We start from the raw sequence: 20226 nt of genomic DNA, 5'->3' as shown, positions 1-20226 counted from the left end.
CTCTTCCTCTCTTCCCATCTCACTCAATAACATAACCAGTTGCTCAAGCCAGAAATATGAAGCCTCACTTTCTCTCACCATCCATATGCACTGCACACACCAATTCTTTGGTTTTACTTCCAAAATATATATTGACTCTAGCATAACTGTCCTGGACCACTGCAATACCTTCACACACACAACAAAGTCAGAGGTAAGATCATGTCATTCCTGCCTTCAAATCCTCCAGTTGCTGCTGAGGCACCTAGAATAAAAACCTGTAAGCCACAAGCTGACAAATATCTGCTCATTTTTCCAACATCATGCCATTCTACTCCAGGTTTATTTAACTCCTAGAAAGCTCTTTCTTATCCTCAGTGCCTTTGCATATGCTATTCCTTCTGCAATGCTTTTCCTTATAGCTCTTCTCATAGCTGACTCCTACCTTGTGGGACTCAGTTGAAAAGATACCTCTTCAATGAAACTTTCCCTGATCACCAATTTATAGGTTCTCCTCCAATCTTTTACTCTCTACTTTAAAATCCTGTTTGTTTTCTTCATAAAATTCATCACAATTTAAAACTTTTTACTTGTTGACTTGTGTGTTGTCTCTCCCTTCCTCCCTGTCTGTCTGTCTGTCACACACTCACACAAACACACACACACACACACACACACACACACTTGGTTCTTAAGACCAGACACCCTATGAGGGCCAGATCATGTCTGAGTCTCATTTATATTGTCAGGAGATGCTCAGGACTTACAGGAGGAACAAGTGCTTAGGAAGAGCTAGAAGAGAAATGCCTCCTCCAGAACCATGGGCTCCGCTGTGACACTCCATGGCAGAGCCACAAGAAACCCAAGGTACCTGTTCTGCTCCTCTTCTTCTCAGGTCCAAGGATACCAGAAAATACAATGTGTTGGTGGGGCCGCTCCAGATCTTTGGTCACCAAGCCTCCAAAACAACGATCATCCCTGTGTCCAGGATTATTCCCTACCCTGACTTCCCGGGAAACACATGGAGTGCAATCACTGTGGTGGAACTGGCCTCTCCAGTTTCTTTCAGCCCTGTTGTCTTGCCCATCTGCCTCCTGTCATCTGCTGTCCAGCTGAAGAACTCGTGCTGGGTGACTGGACAGGGCAATGCTGGGGTATCCCACTGTGAGGATAAGTAGATTTTTCTGAGCTTCCTCTACTGACATTCCCACCCTCTACTCTCCATCCCACCCCAAGCACCAGACATGGTTCTCCTTGACCCTGCAGCCTCCCTTTGCCTCCTTCATACTTCTGCTATGATCTTTGCTTATTTATATCTGCTTTTACTCTTATTTTGCAATACTACTAAGACATTAAAAGTGAAAAGGACAGCTTAATGCACTGAGAGAGAGGCGAGTTCACAGTCCTTCCTCCACACTGGGATAGAGCATGTGAGTAGGTGAACAGAAGCAGATGTGTAGACGGATCCAGGAAAGAGACCGCTCAGCAGGTCCTGAGTCAGACTAGGAGAGCAGGGCTTCATGTATCAACAGACTTGACTCTTCTCAGTATATCAGATCCAACTTTTTATGTTCTATGGCACACAAAAATATGTTCCAAAGCCAAACAACTTAACCCTTTATGTTTCATTATTTAGATTTTCCTGAGTCAAAAGATTCTTCTGTTATTGTGGTTTCTGAACAGGAGCAACTGCCCTCAGTCTTGTTCAGACTCAGGGAACTCAGCCTTTAGACTATTTGCCAAACTAGTAATAAGAATGCTGTCTATCATAGGAGCAGAATATCTGAAATTAGAGCTATCCCTGAAAAACAAAGGCATGAAATCTGCATCTGTAGCTAAAAATGGCTTCCTAATTTTTAAAGACAGCTTTGACTCTTTTTGACCTTACAGCTATGAAACCATCTTATACCCTGAAGGAGCTAAAAGTGCCCCTCCTTGATCTCCAGACATACAGTAATTATTATCAGAAAGAAAGCTTGTTGCATGGAGTCAAACCCATCAGTGAAGCCATGATCTGCTAGGCTCCCAATGGGGCAGATGGATCGGTGTATACTAAGAATCCATCCTACAGGCACCTTTCAGAGCCCTTCCCTTCCCCAGTGTGCTTCCTCCAGGTCTCACAGCTTCAGAGAACCCAGGAGTGGTCCTAACTCCACAGTTCTTGCCTAAACTATTGGAGTCTCTCCCTTTGCCCCATGCATGGTCCAGCCATCTTTCCTCTCTCCCCCAGGGAAGGAGAGGAGATCCCCTGATGTGTAAAGTGGAGGATTTCTGCGTCCTTGCAGGTGTGGTGAGTTGGGGATCATACTGCATCAGAACCAATGAGCCTGGAGTGTATACAAACATCAGTTTCTACAAATCCTGGGTTGAGAAGTCAGCCATCTCACATTCTGACCTTTCTGCTACCCCACATCTGGACTTCTCCGGGCTTGTCCCTGTTATGCTTCTGCCTCTCATTTTCCTGGGGCTGTGCTAACTGGCTAAGGTCAGTATGGCCAGGGTGAAGTGGCAACTAAGAATGAGGGAAATTCTAGAAGCTGAGGATTTTGAAGGGAGATTGTGAAGATTCAGCAAGACAGATGCAGTTCTGCTACCTCTAGGCACAGCCTCCAGGAGCCGAATCTGCTTGTTGCCTTTTCTCCTGCAGGTCAACGTGGAGAGTAAGGTCCCTGGTGTGAATAAAGTTTGGTTGATTCTAACTATTATTTCTCATATTCATTCTTTTGATGAAACGGGAGTCAGGACTTGGGGAAATACAGAAGCAAAGAACTTCAGGCTTGAAAGGTATCTGGAAATCACCTGACCCAATCAACCCCTCACATTCTAAAGCAGCAGCAGCTAGGGTCCAGAGAGAGTCATTAGTTTGCCCTTGACTGAATTCAAGATGAAAACCATCCAATCTGGGACTAGACTAGGTTCTAAAGAAAACGCAGGGACTCAGAAGATTAGAAGGTTTTAGTTGAAGCACATCAGACAAGAGGAGCCTAGGGCAGTGTGTTAGTTATCTACTGCTGTATAACAAATCACCCCAAAACTTAACAGCTGAAAACAACAGACACACACTCTTGCTCAGTGTCTGTGGGTCAGTAATCAGGGAGGGCTTAGCCAGGCAGTTCCGGCCCAGGGTCTTTCAAGAAGCTGCTGCTGTGAACCACAGTCATCTTAAAGCTCAATGAGAAAAAGATCTGCTTCAAGCTCCCTCACACAGGCCTCTCTGCAGGGCTGCCTCAGGGCAGCTGGCTTCACCCAGAGTGAGTGATTCACGATACAGTGAGAGAGAACACCCCAAATGGAAACTATAGTCTTTTTATAACCAGATTAATCTCAAACAGACATCTCATTCCTTCCGCTGTATTCTGTTCTTTAGAAGTAAGTTGACAGGCTGTGAATATCAGGAGGCAAGAATCACTGGGGACATCCTAAAGCCTGCCTTCTATAAGTGGAATATGGGAAGGGTCTGGATTGAGGAGCTGGGAGGCTAAAACTGACTGTGTTTAGCAGTCATGGATTAAGCAGAGGCATGGGGGAGTTTAAGCAGAGGTATTGGGGGAGAAAACCTTCTGAGTCTCCTATTCATCCCACCCACTGAGAGCACTTCATGGTTGTGCTCATAGGTGTACTGGGGTTAGGGAAGGTGTTTATTAGAGAGATTTCCAATTTGCAATATCCTGTGACCAGAGAGGAATCTAGGAACATGTCTCATATGCATGGCTGATTTATCCCATCCTTTTTCTGAGCCTGCGGTATATAAAGAGGAGTTAAGAACATGGGATCCGACACTGGCCAGCACTGAGTTAATTTATGGATTTCATAAGATACTGATTAAAATAATGCAAGATGCTCTGTATTGCTTGACAAATAACAGTGAAAATGATTAGAAGGAGTTTTGGCAAGAAGGCGGAATGAACAACAACAAATTGAGTATCTTTTGCTCAAATTTCATTAAATACCAATAAAATCATTGTTTGAAAATGAAATTTTTCATTAATAACTGCAAAGATAAAATAATTACATAAAAATAAGTAAATTAAATCTGGACCATTAAAAAGCTTTCCATACATATGAAGAAAATAGTAATAAGAACTTTGAAAAAAATTAATTCCCCAAATGCAAAAATTATACAAAGTATAAGCGGGATTCAAAGAACGATTACAATTTATTCTCAAAGGAATAAGGTTCATGTTAACAAGGTCTCCTGAGAATTTTTTTTTAGATGACAACAGTACAGAATTGCAAGCAAAAAAGAAAAGATAAACCCATTAAACATGTGAGATGCTAAGTGAAAAATGATAAAAGAGTATGAACAAAGAGGATGGATCTAGATACCAAAGCCAAGAAATCCAACAAAGAGACAAAAGCAGGTTTTAGAATCATAAAATAAAATAGTTGGAAGGTACCTTACAAGTTATTTGATATACTCTCAGCTCAAGACATAAGTTTGCTTGTTTCACAGACCTGATGGATGATCTTACACTTCTTAATATAGCAGCCCTGGAAAACTAATCAACCAATTAACTAACTAACTTTTGGTATTGGGGGAATGGGAACTAATTCCACTACACAGCACTGTCCCACAATTTGCCCACCAGAATCCTCTAAAACTGAAACTTAACAAGTAAAACATATACATAAAGGGTGAGATGGAATGAGATCACTTTCTGTAGAAAGGACCCCCAAAATGTCAGCAGATACATGCCTTATGTGTTTTAGAAATAAGCTAAACTCAGGGGGAGGCTATAGCTCAAGTGGTAGAGCACATGCTTAGCATGCATGAGGTCCTGGGTTCAGTCCCCAGTACCTCTTCTAAAATACCTCTTCTAAAATAAATAAATAAATGAACCTAATTACCTCCCTCCCCCACCAAAAAAATTAAAATAAATAAATTTAAAAGAAAAAAGCTAACCTTGAAGCTTTGGGTATAATCTCAAAGCAGCATACCAGGAATGATATCATAACTGGGAAAGCTTCAATATAATCATCAGCATTTGGCACTAATTGAAGAAAATCAGTATTAGGAAAGGGAATGGTTGTCATGGAATCTAAGAACGCAAAAGCCAGATAACTCTGTGTTCATCAGACCCTAGACCCTGAAGGGAGAGAGACTCTGAGTCTGGTGAATATAAGTTTGGATTTATTTAGAAAAACATGTTCTGTTATGGAGAAGTGCTCTTTCACTCAGTCTTTGCAAAGAAGTGATATTTCATCCTAGTGAGTGAAATGCTTATGATATCAAGCCTCTTCCACTCATTCTGATCCCAAGACTCTTCAAACCACCCCCCTACCCACCCACATACTAATTTGGTCTCCCTACTCAATATCAAGATGTGCCCTGGTTGGGAAAAATGAAAATTCCAAATGACAAAAATGAAGAGTCCTTACTGCAAATGAACATTCTGGTTCATACACAAGTCTCTTAAGTTTCAGTGAGTAAGTCTCTTGACTTTGATCTTTTCTAGGTGCTCTGACAAGAATTTCAGAAGCTAAAAAGCTAAGAGTCCAGAGCCTAGATTGAGATGACTTGAGCCAAATCAGCAGACCTGCCTAAGTGGATTCTTTGGGTCCCATGGTATCTATATCTCACTTCTAACTATGGCAGGAATTTGTATTTACTTTATGCCTTCTCTATATCAGTTACTATTCTGGTCACTTTAAAAATTATCCTATTTCGCCCTAACAACTCAAGAAGGTACTATTTATCCTACTTTTACAATTATAACACACACACACACACACACACAAAACTGAGGATCAGAGAGGTTAAGTAACTTGCCTAAGATCACACTGCTAATATTAAACAGATTTATCCAGGATTGCCTGACTCAAAAGACTTCTCTTTCCACTACACCAAATTACCCCCACTTACTGTTAGAAAGCTCTAATAAAGGTCTTCCTTATAAAATGCCAAAATCATATCTGCCCCTTGGTTCTAGTTATTTGTACCTCTTATAGTTCAATTTCCATTTGTAATTATTTGGGTGCACACAGCTTTACTTCTTCTGAATAGGTAAGACCAGCCTTGAAAAGAGAAACTGCTGTCCTAGACATCTTCATGATCTTCTAATAGCACCTGTTTTGGTGTCTTGCAAACAGAAAGTATCAAATCTTATTTTCTGAATAACAAAATGAGAGCAATAGACTATAGAAAGCCAGGCTGTCAAAACCGAAAGCAGAATTCATTTAGTATGAGCACAAGTGAATACACATAAAAACATTTTATTTTACTGATCAAAAGAACAGGACCAACTCTTGCAAAGGGGAACTAGTTAAAGGGCAGTAGGACCCCAGGCAAGTATGACGGAGCTCAGGGCAGGATCACTCCCTGTGGAGAAGGTGAGTGTGGACAAGGGAAACTATAGATTGGCCAGTAAGGCAAAGAGCAGGAAGAGGAAGGCGGTCTCTGAAAGGCTGTTCAGGCCTAGGCCTTGCATAATAGATGGCAAGTATACAGACTAGTTCCGGGACATACTGGTTAGTGGAACTAAAGCTGAACTAAAAATTTCTTGTCCAAGTTCAAGAACTAAGACTAGACTGGATCTTTTAATGGAGGCATAGGCAATCGACACTGCTGCAAGGTGACAGAAAAGGCAAAGGCCAGGGACTGCTGCATATGTGCTGGAGAAATCAATTATTCTTTAGGAGACTGTTTTATAAAGGGATTTATTCATTTTCCAACATAACAGATTGATCTGATGGACTGAATTGGAAAAGAAACAATGGAATCCATTTGCTCTTCCTGGAACTACAGAGAAAAAGCTACAAAACTTGCATATCTACTGTTGTCCCTGTTTTAATCTCAGGGTGCTCAAGAGTAGATTGCATTCCTAAAGTGGAATCCTTACTCTACAGCAGCGTTCTCAACCAAAGGTGATTCTGCTCCTCAGGGGACATTTGGCAATGTTTGGAAACATTTTTGACTGTCACAATTAGGTGTGGGTGGTACTCCTGCCATCTGGTACGTTAAGGCCAGAGATGCCGCTTAACATCCCACAACGCACAGGACAGCCCCCACAGGAAAGAATCATCTGGCCCAAAACATCAATAGTGCCAAAGATGCCAAATCCTGGTCAACAGGCACCACCAACGTCAATCTAAGCTATCACCAAGATGACCTGTTTGCCCAGAATTAAGTTGATACTTAAAACTGGGATATTCAACAGAAACAAAAATAAAACAGCAGCTACTATTTATCATTGTGTGCTGAAATAGCCCGAACCTAAGCTAAGTACTTGCCCTCTATCTCATGTAATTCTTAGAGAAATTTTGTGGGGTACTATTATTCCCATTTTGCTGAGATGAAAAGGTTGTAACTAGGCAACAGCCACATGGCATGTAATAAAGCTCTTACCAACACCACGACATTGCCACTTTCCAAACCAACTGTTACTGCATACAGTACAGGTATTTAAAGATAACTTTAATGATAACAGGGTAATGATGTGGGAACAGAGAATCTAGTGCCTAGAGACAGAGCATGATGAGAGAGACAGAAAGCCATTAAGAGCTGTCTTCAGGAAAGTCTCTAGAGTGGACATTAAGCACCTACTCTTTTTTTTTTTTTTTGAAGTGTTTTTTATTTATTTAATTTATTTTTTGAAATTTATTTTATTTAACTTTTTTATTGAGTTATAGTCAGTTTACAATGTTGTGTCAAATTCCAGTGTAGAGCACAATTTTTCAGTTATACATGAACATATATATATATTTGTCACTTTTTTTTTTTTTCACTGTGAGCTACCACAAGATCTTATAAAGCACCTACTCTCTTGCTTTCAACTCCTTGGTACTTCCTTATCTTAGAAGAAGCAAGGGAGCATTAAAATGGCAGAACCAACATGTTTCTTGATTGCTAAACCAAAAACAAGAAAATATTTGTAGAGGGATAATGGAAGCAATAGACAAAGATAAATAAATACAGATAAACAGATAAGCAATTCATAATTCAATGTTACATCTGTAAAGAATCTTCCAGATCATCAGCTGATTCCAGTGCCTTCACGGTACAGTAGATAAACACAGGCCACACGGGAAAGGTGACTTGTTTAAGGTCACGTAGTCATCCACATAAAAATGACAGAATTGCTGTGAAATGAAAACTGGAGTACATTTCTCCAATATGATAGAAGTGATTAACTTAGATTTAGAGAGGACTCGTAGGTTCCAACTCTCTCTTTAAAAATGGACATTTTCTTACATAGCTCAATATTATTATTACACTTAACAAGATAAACAATAATTTCTTCATACTATCTAATATCCAGTTCCTTGATATCAATATATCTATGTCCTTTATTGTATCAGAATGTCTTCTTAGAAATGGCCATCATTCAAAAGTCCACAAACGACAAATGCTGGAGAGGCTGTGGAGAAAATGGAACCCTCCTACACTACTGGTGGGAATGCAGGTTGGTACAGCCACTGTGGAAAACAGTATGGAGATTCCTCAAAAGACTAGGATTAGACTACCGTATGACCCAGGAATCCCGCTCCTGGGCATATATCCAGAAGGAACCCTACTTCAAAATGACACTTGCACCCCAATGTTCATAGCAGCACTATTTACAATAGCCAAGACATGGAGACAGCCTAAATGTCCATCAACAGATGACTGGATAAAGAAGCTGTGGTATAGTTATACAATGGAATATTATTCAGCCATAAAAATGACAACATAATGCCATTTGCAGCAACATGGATGCCCCTGGAGAATGCCTTTCTAAGAGAAGTAAGCCAGAAAGAGAAAGAAAAATACCATATGAGATCGCTCATATGTGGAATCTAAAAAAAAAACCAAAAACAAAACATAAATACAAAACAGAAACAAACTCATAGACATAGAATACAAACTTGTGGTTGCCAAGGGGGAGGGGGGTGGGAAGGGACAGACTGGGATTTCAAAACGTAGAATAGATAAACAAGATTATACTGTATAGAACAGGGAAATATATACAAGATCTGTGGTAGCTCACAGTGAAAAAAAGAAATGTGACAATGAATATATGTATGTTCATGTATAACTGAAAAATTGTGCTCTACACTGGAATTTGACACAACATTGTAAAATGACTATAACTCAATAAAAAATGTTAAAAAAAGAACATTTCTAAAAAAACCTTTTTTTAAATAAATAAAATAAAAATTTGCATAAGCAAAAAAAAAAAGTCTTCTTAGAGTTAATTTGTTAAATCAGGATCCAAACAGGGGCCACACATACTTGTGTCTCTTAAGTTTCTTTTCACCTAGAGGATTTTCCCTCCCTTTGTACCTTCATACCATTGACTTATTATAGAAACCAGGTTAGTTATTTTATAGTATGTCTCACATTCTGGATTTGACTGTTAACTTCTATGTCTTGTCATTTAACTTATTCCTTTATCCTCTGTATTTGCTGTAAGTGGAAGGAGCTTTAGAGATTCCAGTTTCACTTTTTTGGACAAGAATTCTTCACTGGATATTCCTTCCTATTATGTCACATCAGGCTCATGTCTGCCTTATCCCACTTTTCATAATGCTAGGATTGAACAGAGGCTTCAAATGGTGACAGCCTGAGCACTCCATTGACCTTTAAACTAAAACTTTCAACTACTGATAATCATTCCCTGAATCAGTTATCTCAGGAGGAGCTGTATGTATTGCTTTCAAATTCTATCATTCCAACCAATAATTTATTAGCTGAAATTCTTCCCTTATCTACTAAATCCATTTTGTTACTCTGAACTGCACTTTGGACAGGACAAGCAAGATAACTTTAATTCCTTCCTTTTACTTCCAATTTTCACTGTAAGGAGCTCGTCTCTTAGTTACTTTCAATAAAGTTTATTTCCAACTAAATTGGAGCCAAAATCAAAAATAAATTTTTATAAAACATTTAAACAAAAGGGAAAAGAAATTCTGTGAATAACTCAACAAACAAGTAAAGACTGTTCAGTGACTTCAGAATTGTCCAGGGATATAAAAGTCCAAAGGCCTAGGACAATCACAGGACCCTCAGAGGGAGAGGAGTGTCAGGTCAAATTTTTGTTCCTTTGATAAATCAACATAAAGACCTGCTCAGAGCTTTAGTATCTCTGCAAAATGACGACCTTTATTCCAAACATGACTTGAAGGCAAATCTCAAACTGAGGTCTGACTTTTTTAAAAGATATACTGAAGTAAACTGACTAAATAGTTAAAATTGCCTATAAATACAATAAATTAATTGGAATACCAAGTGTGATGTGAATAAGAAACACCAATTGTGATATGAAAAAGAAATACCAATTATGATATGAATAAGGAATCTTTTCTTCAATTAAATGAACAGGACAAAATTGCAGGTTGCAATATTAATTTCAGAAAAAAAATTAAGGTGGAAAGTACTAAGAGCGTCATTATATACTGATAAAAAGCACAGTGAGTGATAGGCACATAACCAGAATGAATGTATAAACCATACACAAACAAAAATGGGATGCATAAAACAAGAACCATTAAAAATGTACGGGAGAGCAAACATAACTGTAATAGTAGTAGATTTTCACCCCTGTCAAGCAGTCACAAATGAAGACAGCTAGATCTAAAAAACAAAAATTAGGTAAAAATTCATAGTTGTGGCAGTTAGGAAACAAGTAGCTGAAGAATTATTTTTTCTGAAGTGTTCACTTCTAAAGTCTGAAAAAAGGTATTGCAAGAGGCAAACATCTTACTGTACTGAGATGCAGCCAATCTGGCATCTACCCCACCACAACAGTCCCTGCTGCTTAGCTAGCCATATTTCTGCATCCTCATGATGCGTAAGGGCACTTAACTGCAGACCTTAGTCCACAACTATGAACCTACGGCCTGGTAATAAAAGGTAATCTGTTCAAAGTCTTGGGAATTTGAACTGAAAATAAGGACAAACTTGTGTAGTTTATAGTGGGACAGAATGAACAGGCGTGGAACGTGGTTGAAACACACCGACGGCAGAGGACCGAAGTGGGGATCCAGAACTCCTGCTCTGAACTCTCAAGCTGTCATGGATCCAGAGCCCCCTTCCAGCTCCGGTCTCTGCTCTGGTCTCCAGGTCTGTCCTACGATAGCCCCAGATGTCCTTGTTACCCTGTTCTCCTTACTGTCCCTCAGATACCTGTATTGGTTTGCTAGGGCTGCCATAACAAAGTCTCATAGACTAGAGGACTTAAACAACAGAACTGTATTTTCTCCCAGTTCTAGAGGTGAGACGTCTGAGATCAAGGTGTCAGCATAGCTGATTTCTCCTGAGGGACGTGAGGGAAAGATCTGTCTAGATTTCCTTGGCTTGTAGATAGCTGTCTTCTCCCTCTGTATGTGTCTGTGTCCAAACTTCCTCTTCTTGTAAGGACAACAGTCATACTGGATTAAAGCCCACCTAATGACCTTTTAACCTGAATTACCTCTTTAGAGATACTATCTCTAAATATGGTCACATTCTAAGGTAGTCGGGGTTAGGACTGCAACATACAAATTTGGGGTAGGGGGAGACATGTTTCAGCCCATAAAAATATCTTTAAAATAATCCCTCTTTAAACTAGTTTAAGGGAGTCTCTGTTGGAACTGAGTAACTTTTACCAAAACAGCTACAGGTTCTGGTCTTCTATTATTTTTAAAAATTATTCATGTGTTTCTTTCAAACTTCCCAAAATTTTAAGCTGCAAGAGAGCAATAACATGCTTTAACACTTCACTGAATTCTGCCTCCACAGACCTAGTACAGAAAACATAAAAGGCACGGAGAAGAATTCTGTGGCAGATGCTACGCTGAACCACACAGACCCCTCTTCAGGACTGAAGCTTTCAGTTCCCTAGCAACCAGGGGCGCCTGCTGCTGACAGTTCAAAGCCAACTCCAAATCCAAGAACGGCGGCCAAAGCCACCTCACCCAAAGCAATGCTCACTCCACGGAGGGAACCTTCATCCAGTCATTCAGAAGTCCAAGGGCCTGGCCTTCTAGTCTCAGTTGAGGACACCTTCAAAGGGCCACCCCAGCTCAGAGCAACTCGTGGGATTGGCTGAGGCCTCTTCTGCAAATACATTACATGAGCGAGCTCTCTGCCCTATCCTGCTTCCATCCTCCCTCAAGGGGTTGATCCTAAGACCACTCCCCAATAAACTTCTTGCACACAAATCTCTGTCATAGAGTCTATTTCCCAGAAAATCTGACTCGCAGTATATTCTATAGCTAACATTGTAAATAAACATGAAAACAAAAAAATTGGAAAAAATTAGCCAGGTTAATTTCCTCTTTCCCACTTCCTGCTTTTGAAGAATCTTGCCCTCTTCTGTTTTTCTGCTAGAGAAAGGGTTCTGTTCCTTTCAGTGCCCTCCAACCTGCCCTGGGCAGGCAGCTACTGTACCCACCCCTCCCCACCTCCTCTAGGCTCTGGAGGCAGAAGCTCCAGACACCCTGCTCTCCCTGGACAGCAGGGGGCACCTCAAGCCCCAGCTCCTCCCCCTGGGTCCTCAGCTGCACTTCTCAGGCCTGGTCCCTTCAGTGCCTGGCGCAGGGTGAAGACCAGAAAAGAGGAGGGGGGTGAAGCTAAGGAATCCATCTAGGAGATTTAGGAGGAGAAGCAGTCCCGCCCCTCTTCTCCAGCTGCTCCCCAGCAGGCCTCTCCCTGGAAGCCTGAGTCCAGAGAGCTGGAGGTGCTGACTCTGAGGACAGGAAAATGGGCCCTGCCGGCTGTCTCTTCCTGCTGCCCCTTCTGCTGGGTGAGCCCCTGAGGTGGGGGTGGGGGCAGGGGAGAAGGGAGAGGCAGAGGTTTTCTGGCTCAAGAAGTTACATGTAGAGTAATATAATGCTTCACCCACGGGATGTGACTTCTGAATACCACGCCCCAAGAGAGTCCTGAGTCGACCCTCTATGCCAGGCCCCAAGTGTTCCAAGGCTCTTGGATATAGCAAGCAATAAACACAATTAAGATCCCTGCCCTTGTGGGGCTTATAATCAATGCATATATTAAATACACAAATTATAAGGGAGGTTGGAAAGTAATAAATACTGTGACAAGAATGGGGCATCTAGGTGCAGGGACAGTAGGTATTATTTTAAACAGGGTGGTCAAGGAAGGTTTCGCTAAGAAGTTATTTGAGCAAAGACATGAAGGAGATGAGTAATTTAACTAAGAGGACCTAGGAAAAGAGCATTTTAAGCAGAGGGAACTGGAAGTACAAATGCTGTTCAATGATTACAGGAATAAGCTTGTTCATTTATTTTTCTGGCTTACAGTGACTTAAAAGCAGGGTAGGCTAGGAGTAGCAAAAAGATGACAGGTAGCAAAAAAGAAAGCTACACAAATACTGCAAAATGCTAGTTTAGTTAAAGAAAACTCAGCAAAAGTAAATAGCTTATAAACGTCAAAATCATGGGAAGGCATTAATGTATTTACAACCTCACATATTTGATATTCCTGATGGCAACTGTGAATTATCAAGTAAAAGTTCAATTACGTTCCATGTAAGTCACCAAAAAAGAAAGGTATTTATGTATTTATCAAGATTCCCACTAATGCACAGATACTTATAAAAATTTGGCCTTTAACACCAATCTGAGAAATTTAAATAGGCAGAAAGCCTCTCTGTTCAGTGAGTCTAGATATAAGATATGTTATTATATATTAATGATATGGTGTATTTGTCTTAGGGTCTTGCCTATCCTTTTCTCTCCAAAAGAAGTCTCTGCAGTCAGGTGAGTGGTCTCCACTTGGGCCCAAGACTGCTGGGTTTGAAACTGGAATAGGATGGAGTGGGGAAGCTAGGGAGGACTCAGGTTGTGGGCATAGATGGGAGTCTGGAGATGATGAGAAGACAAAGATTAGATTAGACTCCTGTATTTGTCTCTTTCCTCTTTCTCTAGTGTGTGGACGACCTGTGTACTCAAGCCGTGTTGTGGGTGGCCAGGACGCTGCTGCCAGGCGCTGGCCTTGGCAGGTCAGCGTGCAAATAGGTGGGACCCACATCTGCGGGGGTTCCCTCGTCAGTGACAGGTGGATACTGACAGCAGCACACTGCATAAGCACGTGAGTTTTGGCTGGTGGCTAGCACACAGATAGGTTCTCAATAAATACTTGAATGAATTCATGAATGAACCAACAGACAAATGAAAGTGGTAAGATGAACAGACAGAAGGAAACCTAGGTTACCTTGGACTAGGGACAAGGCACAGAGGAAGAAAAAAAATGACGAAGATAGTCATCATATCAGAAACTTTTCTTACTTTTCACCAAATCACTTCCTAAAGTCAGGGAATTTTGTCTTAAGCTGTTTTGGGTCACAACCACAATCTGTGAGAGCAAGGTACCATGTGGTGAGCTGCCACAGAGAGGGCCATGTCAACTTGATGTCTACAGCCAAACAGCTAGTGAGGACGCAAGAGACCCTCCCTGAGTCAAGCCTTGAGATGACACTGCAGCCTACCTTGACTATAGACTGGTCAGAGGCACCCAGATTCCTGAGCCACGGAAACTGAAATCTTTGTTGCTTTACGCCTCTAAGCTTTGTGGTAACTTGTTATGCCATAATAGATAACATATATACAGAAATCAAAATGACACGACTTTTCAATAACAAACTGAAAGTTCAAAGAAAATAGAGTAATAACTTCAAAATGCTGAGAGAATTCCAACTTAGAATTCTACCCATATTTACAAACTATCAATAAAGTGTGGGATAGAAACAAGACATCTTCAAATATACAAAGCAGCAAAAATAATTTCCTCTCATGCACATTTTCTCAGGAAGCCACAGGAGAATGTGCTTCACCAAAACAAAGTGGGGGAAAACATGGGGTCCAGAAAAAATAGAATATAACATAGAAGAGAAACCCCAAGAAAATCATAAAGAAAAATGCCAAGATTGGAGTTAGAGAGTAGAGGGCTAAAAAAAAAAAAAAAAAAAAAAGACAGTACTGATAGAATGCCTAACTGGTATCAACATGTTGAGAGATTTACACTCTGGCAGACAGTTTGGGGAACAAATAATTAGTTAGTGACAGGTACAAAGAAAACTAAAAAAACAAAGAAAGTAAGATCACATTATTAACTCCAGGAGAAACAAAAAGTTTTACATGAAATCTAATTACAGTACCCAATATAACCCAGTAGTGAATAATGTTTTCATAGTCACAAGAACATACACATTAAATACTGATCTAGCAAAAAGTTATACTAGGTTAGGAGGATGGTGAAAAGGAACTGGGGGCGGGGGGTTGGCAACAACTGTTGGTTCAATCCTCACCTTCCACAGTAGGAATACAATATTCTAAAACTGAAAGAAAAAAAATAACGGCAATATATAGGGTTTCTTGAAAATACAAGGGAAATGCTAAAATAAAGAGCTAAGAGTTGAAAGCAACTGCCTTTGGATAGCATGAATTGAGGGCAGTAGGGCAGAGAACTTCTGTTATTTATTTTTTGTAAATCTTATCAAATTACTTGACATTTTAAATTATACACAGACACACATATAAAACTTTGGTGATTATATTTTGCTTTAATTTTTATTTAGAAATAAAGGTCTAGTGCTCAGAAATCAAAAGGGAAAATAAAACAATGACTATTCAGCATATTGTTGATGGCTGAACTTATGAAGAATGAGAGAGGTGAATAAGAGAAGCAGAGAAAAACTACAGGACAAAACTCTGGCCATAGACATATAAAAGGAGACCACAGAAACAAAGGACAACAAAAGAAAGAGTGGTCAGGGAGGGAAGGAAGGAGAAAGGAGACAAACCAACCCCATGCCAAGTTGGAAACAGCCTAGTTAATCTCAAGTCTGTTACACTCCCTTCTTGCCTAAAGACTTAGTGCTACACATAGGCAGCTTGTTTTGACTCAGCACAAAAGCATGCTCCACTTTCTTTCTCTGCCTTCTCTTCCCCTTAGGAAATGGATTCCTTTCTTATATACTGTGTGGCTTGGATCAACTGAAATAGGCAGTTCAAATACAGGTGTGAGGCATCAAGTGTCCCGAATCGTCCTCCATCCCAAATACCAGGGTACCACTGGAGACATCGCCTTGTTGAGGCTGCTCTCTAGAGTCACCTACAGTTCTTCCATCATGCCCATCTGCTTGCCCAATGTCAAACAGAAGTGGAAAGTTCCAGACTTCTGCTGGGTGACTGGATGGGGAAAACTGAAAAATGAAGGTGAGAATGGATGGAGAAAGGGACTGTTTTATATATCGCCTTTGTATACCCACTCCAGAATAGTCACATTCTCGGCATCACATTACTATGGCAAATATTTTCAACAAAACCAAATCAATCTATTGATACTATCTATAAGTCTTCAAATAAAATGTTTATTTATATGTTTATTTACTTTTATATCCTGCCTAGAGGCTAGTATAGCTGCAAGAGCAGATACTCGCAATTTAAACACAATCTATTCTCTCTGAAACAGATGTTAAGAAACCTGATTTAAAGTTTGGAAAGAGTCTAGTATTTTTTTTTTTAATCTGTTTTTCAAGTGTTGTGTCAACTCTTTCCCAGGATGGAGTAAAGGTAAGCCAGGAAATGATCTGGGAGCAGAAAAATGGGAAAGGAAAAAGTTAGAATACTTCAGAATACACACACCTTAACCAAAATGTATCAGAATTTCTCTTTATTTAGAACATTAGGAAAGCCCCCATGTGGCACATTAGAAAAAACCCAAACAAATAGAATTTGAACTACCCATTATTTTAGATTAACTGTTACCCCCCCCCCCCCCCCACAAAGGCTCTTCCATTAGCCAACATGATTGGGAAGTGTATTCTGCTTTTGGACTCCCATTCAGAGATTTCGGTGTATCATGACTGAATGTTGTCCCTGCACCTTTAGGTTGCTTTTCCTTTCATTCCTATTTCTCTCTACAGATTCTGATTACGCTTCCACCCTTCAGGAAGCAAAAATACCCATCATTGAACGCCAGACTTGTGAAAAAATCTACAATCCAGTTGGTTTCTTATTGCCAGAAACAGAGCCGGTCATCCAGGAAAGCATGATTTGTGCTGGTGATCTTAAACAAAAAAAGGATGCTTGCCAGGTTAGGGTTTGCTCTTGAATTTTTTTAACATGAGATCTTAATTTGGATCCAGTTTCTCCCATCTGTAACTAACAGTGAATTTGGAAATCAGGAGACAAGGGTTCTGACAATAATTCTTGTCTTAACCCGGGTAAGTCACTTAACCTTTATCAATGAATTTAACCTCTTCAACTATTGATCTAGCGTAATGCTTACCACTGGTGTTTGGGTTTTCACAATCTTGTATGTTTTTGTAAATATATTAAGAGGTTAATGTAGAACTGCCAACCTTCTCATTATTTCAAGTAAGAAACATTTCATTTTACACTTAAAAGATGCCATTCCACTGTCTCCTGATCATAACTGTCTGATGGAAAAGCAGCCATCATTTGTGTCTTCTTCCACTGAGTGTGATGTGTTGTTTTGCTCTGGCTGCTTTCATTATATTATCCTTCATATTTGATTGTTACAAGTTTGACGGTAATGTGCTAGGCGTGATTTTCTTTGTCTTTATCCCACTTGGAATTCACTGAGTTTTTTTTTTAATCTATTCTTTTACCTTTCATCAAAACTTCGGAAATTTTCATTCACAATTTCTTCAAATGTTATTCTGCTTCATTTCTCTCTTTTCCTCTTCTTGTTGAAACAGGAAATTTATAAGTTACACCTTTTGGTATTTTCACACTGGGCCCTGATACCCTATATTTTATTTTTAAAACCTTTTTCTGTTTTTCAAATTGGATACTTTAATTTATATTCACAATCACTGCTTCTTTCAACTACAATCTACCTTTTACTGTTAAGTTCACCTAGTAAAATTTTTATTTCATGTATTTCACCTTTTAGTTCTAGGATGACCACTTGGGTTTTATTTTCTCCCCACCCTCCACATCTTTCTATTTCTCAGCCAAAACTTCCTATCTGTTACTGTATATTCATTATTTAGAAATCAAACAATGAGACAACTTCACACCCACTAGGATGGCTATAATCAAGATAGGTAATAGTAAGACTTGACAAGGTATGTGGAGAAACTGGATCTTTATACACCTAGTGAGAATGTAAAATGGTGCAGCCACTTTGGAAACCTCAAAAGATTAAGTATAGAGATACCATTTGATCCAGGAATTCTACTCCTAAATACACACCCAAGAGAAATGATAACATTTATCTATATAAAAATTTGTACTTGAAAGTTCATTGCAGCATTATTCATAATAGCCAAAAAGTCAAAATAACCCAAATGTCCATCAATTGATGACTAAGTAAACAAAATATGGTATATCAATTTAATGGAATACTATTCAGCCATAAAAAGGAATGGAGTACTTATACATGTTATAATATGGATGAACCTTAAAAAGAGTATGCTAAGTGAAAGAAGCTAGACACACGGGAAAAGGTCATATATTACATGATTCCATTTATACATAATTTTGATAATATGCAAATCCACAGAGGCAGAAAGCAGATAACTGGCTGGCCTAGGGCTAGAAGGAATGGGAGGTAATGAAGGTGATGGCTAAAGGGTATGAGGTTTCTTTTCGGGGTGATAAAAATGGATTGTGGTGATGGCTGAACAACACTGAATATACTAAAAACCACTGAACTGTACACTTTAAATGGGTGAATTGTAAGTATGTGAATTACATCTCAATAAAGCTGTCACAAAAAGAAACAGCAAGATTGAATCATACCACCAACTACTATCACTTTATATAAGAAAGGATTATTTTAACACTAAAAAAGGCAGTAAGAACCTAAGAACAGAAAAATAAGGACAGTTCATTCAACTGAATAAATTTAACTTCAGTGAAAAACTCTTCTTTCTTTTTAATCACAGATGAATATTTCAAAACTACTGATATATTTGGCTAAGGTCTCTGCTAATTTCAAAGTCTATGATTCTAAATTTCCATGTCTCCTCCACCACGGTGGGAAGTTCAGCTCCCTCCAGAGATTTATGTCTCCACAGCTCCACTGCCCCATTCTAGGGAACACTCCACCCCTTGTGACCACTCTCCTCTACCTGGTCCCTTTTCTCTATGTTAATGACCTTTATTATCTCTTCCTTAGGGTGATTCTGGAGGGCCTCTGTCATGTCAGATTGATAATATATGGATCCAGATAGGACTGACAAGCTGGGGAGTGGGATGCAGTCAATCTTTTCCTGGAGTCTACACCAATGTGATCTACTATCAACAATGGGTTAACACCGTTATCTCGAGAGCTGAGGTCTTGGCTGCCAACAATCTGGACTTACTTGACTTACTGTCCTCTATTGTACTGCTTTCTCTGGCTCTCCTGGGACCCTCCTATGCCTTTGGGCACATTTCCCTAGGAGAGTAGGCAGTATAGCTGAAACTCCTGGCCAAACAGGGCTAGAAAGGGAAGGCACTGAGAATACACCTCAGGGGCAGAAAACTCATAAGGAGGGTCACTGGGAACTCTGGATGACTTCAATAAAATAATCAGAAATAATTTCTTTTTGAGGTTCTTGATTCTGGAAGTATGTTTTACTGCTTGGAATGTGAACAGCTGAGGAATAAAGATGCCACTTCTGTGCATGGCATTCTTTGTCCCTGACTATGCATCTTGCAAGGCAGGAAGGATGAATTCTATGAATAAGCATTTATGGACACAAATTAAACGGCGACAGAAGCAGGCAAGAAAACAAGTATCTGTGAAGGCAAAAGGAAAGGTCCTCAAGAAAGTATATTAAGGGCTCACTTCATGTCCATGGGTTGCATTACGAGTTTCTTGCCAGGTCTGTGTTTTTGTACTTCCTCCACTATCTTATGCTTCTCCTCTGTGGCAAGGTGTCAAATAAGAAATCCATGTATGTAGTTCAGCTCTGTGTATTTCTGAAATTTTTACTTTTTGAAATATCAATGTGATACCACTAAAAATGGATTAATGCAATAATCTCAAGAGGTGAGGTCTTGGGTTTCAATAATCTGGACCTACCCAGGTTGTTTAATGTCATTTCTATTATAAAGTACTTTAAATGTTTATAAGGAAAAGATTATATCCCTTGCTTAACTAGCATGCTTCTTTTTGTTAAATAATCACATGACCTATTCTATTTCCTCTTCTGCCTAGGCTTCCAGGTGTTCAGAGTTAAGCTTTATACTCGATTTCAGTCATTATCTTTATCCTATACTATCTGGTATAATTCTACTCATACCCTTTTTATTTCAATCATCCTTTCTCATTTGAACGAATTTAGTTTTGTTGCATCTGTGTCCTTT

At 39.6% G+C, this 20226-nt stretch overlaps 2 protein-coding genes across 4 annotated transcripts in view; one reads left to right on the top strand and one right to left on the bottom strand.

The window, feature by feature from the left end:
* Positions 1–20226, bottom strand: part of SH3D19 (SH3 domain containing 19) — a 156209-nt gene that overhangs the window by 113146 nt on the left and 22837 nt on the right. The gene's annotated exons all lie outside the window — the stretch shown is intronic.
* Positions 12497–19422, top strand: PRSS48 (serine protease 48). Its single transcript, XM_010992508.3, has 6 exons — positions 12497–12683; positions 13615–13659; positions 13828–13990; positions 15854–16116; positions 16827–16996; positions 19052–19422. The coding sequence occupies exons 1-6, from the start codon at positions 12641–12643 to the stop codon at positions 19322–19324; spliced, it is 957 nt and encodes a 318-aa protein (XP_010990810.1). The 5' UTR covers positions 12497–12640; the 3' UTR covers positions 19325–19422.

The sequence above is a fragment of the Camelus dromedarius genome, chromosome 1, assembly GCF_036321535.1.
Source record: "Camelus dromedarius isolate mCamDro1 chromosome 1, mCamDro1.pat, whole genome shotgun sequence".
Lineage (NCBI taxonomy): Eukaryota > Metazoa > Chordata > Mammalia > Artiodactyla > Camelidae > Camelus > Camelus dromedarius.
Note: the sequence above shows the minus strand (reverse complement) of the source record. Positions and strands in the feature narration are given on the sequence as shown.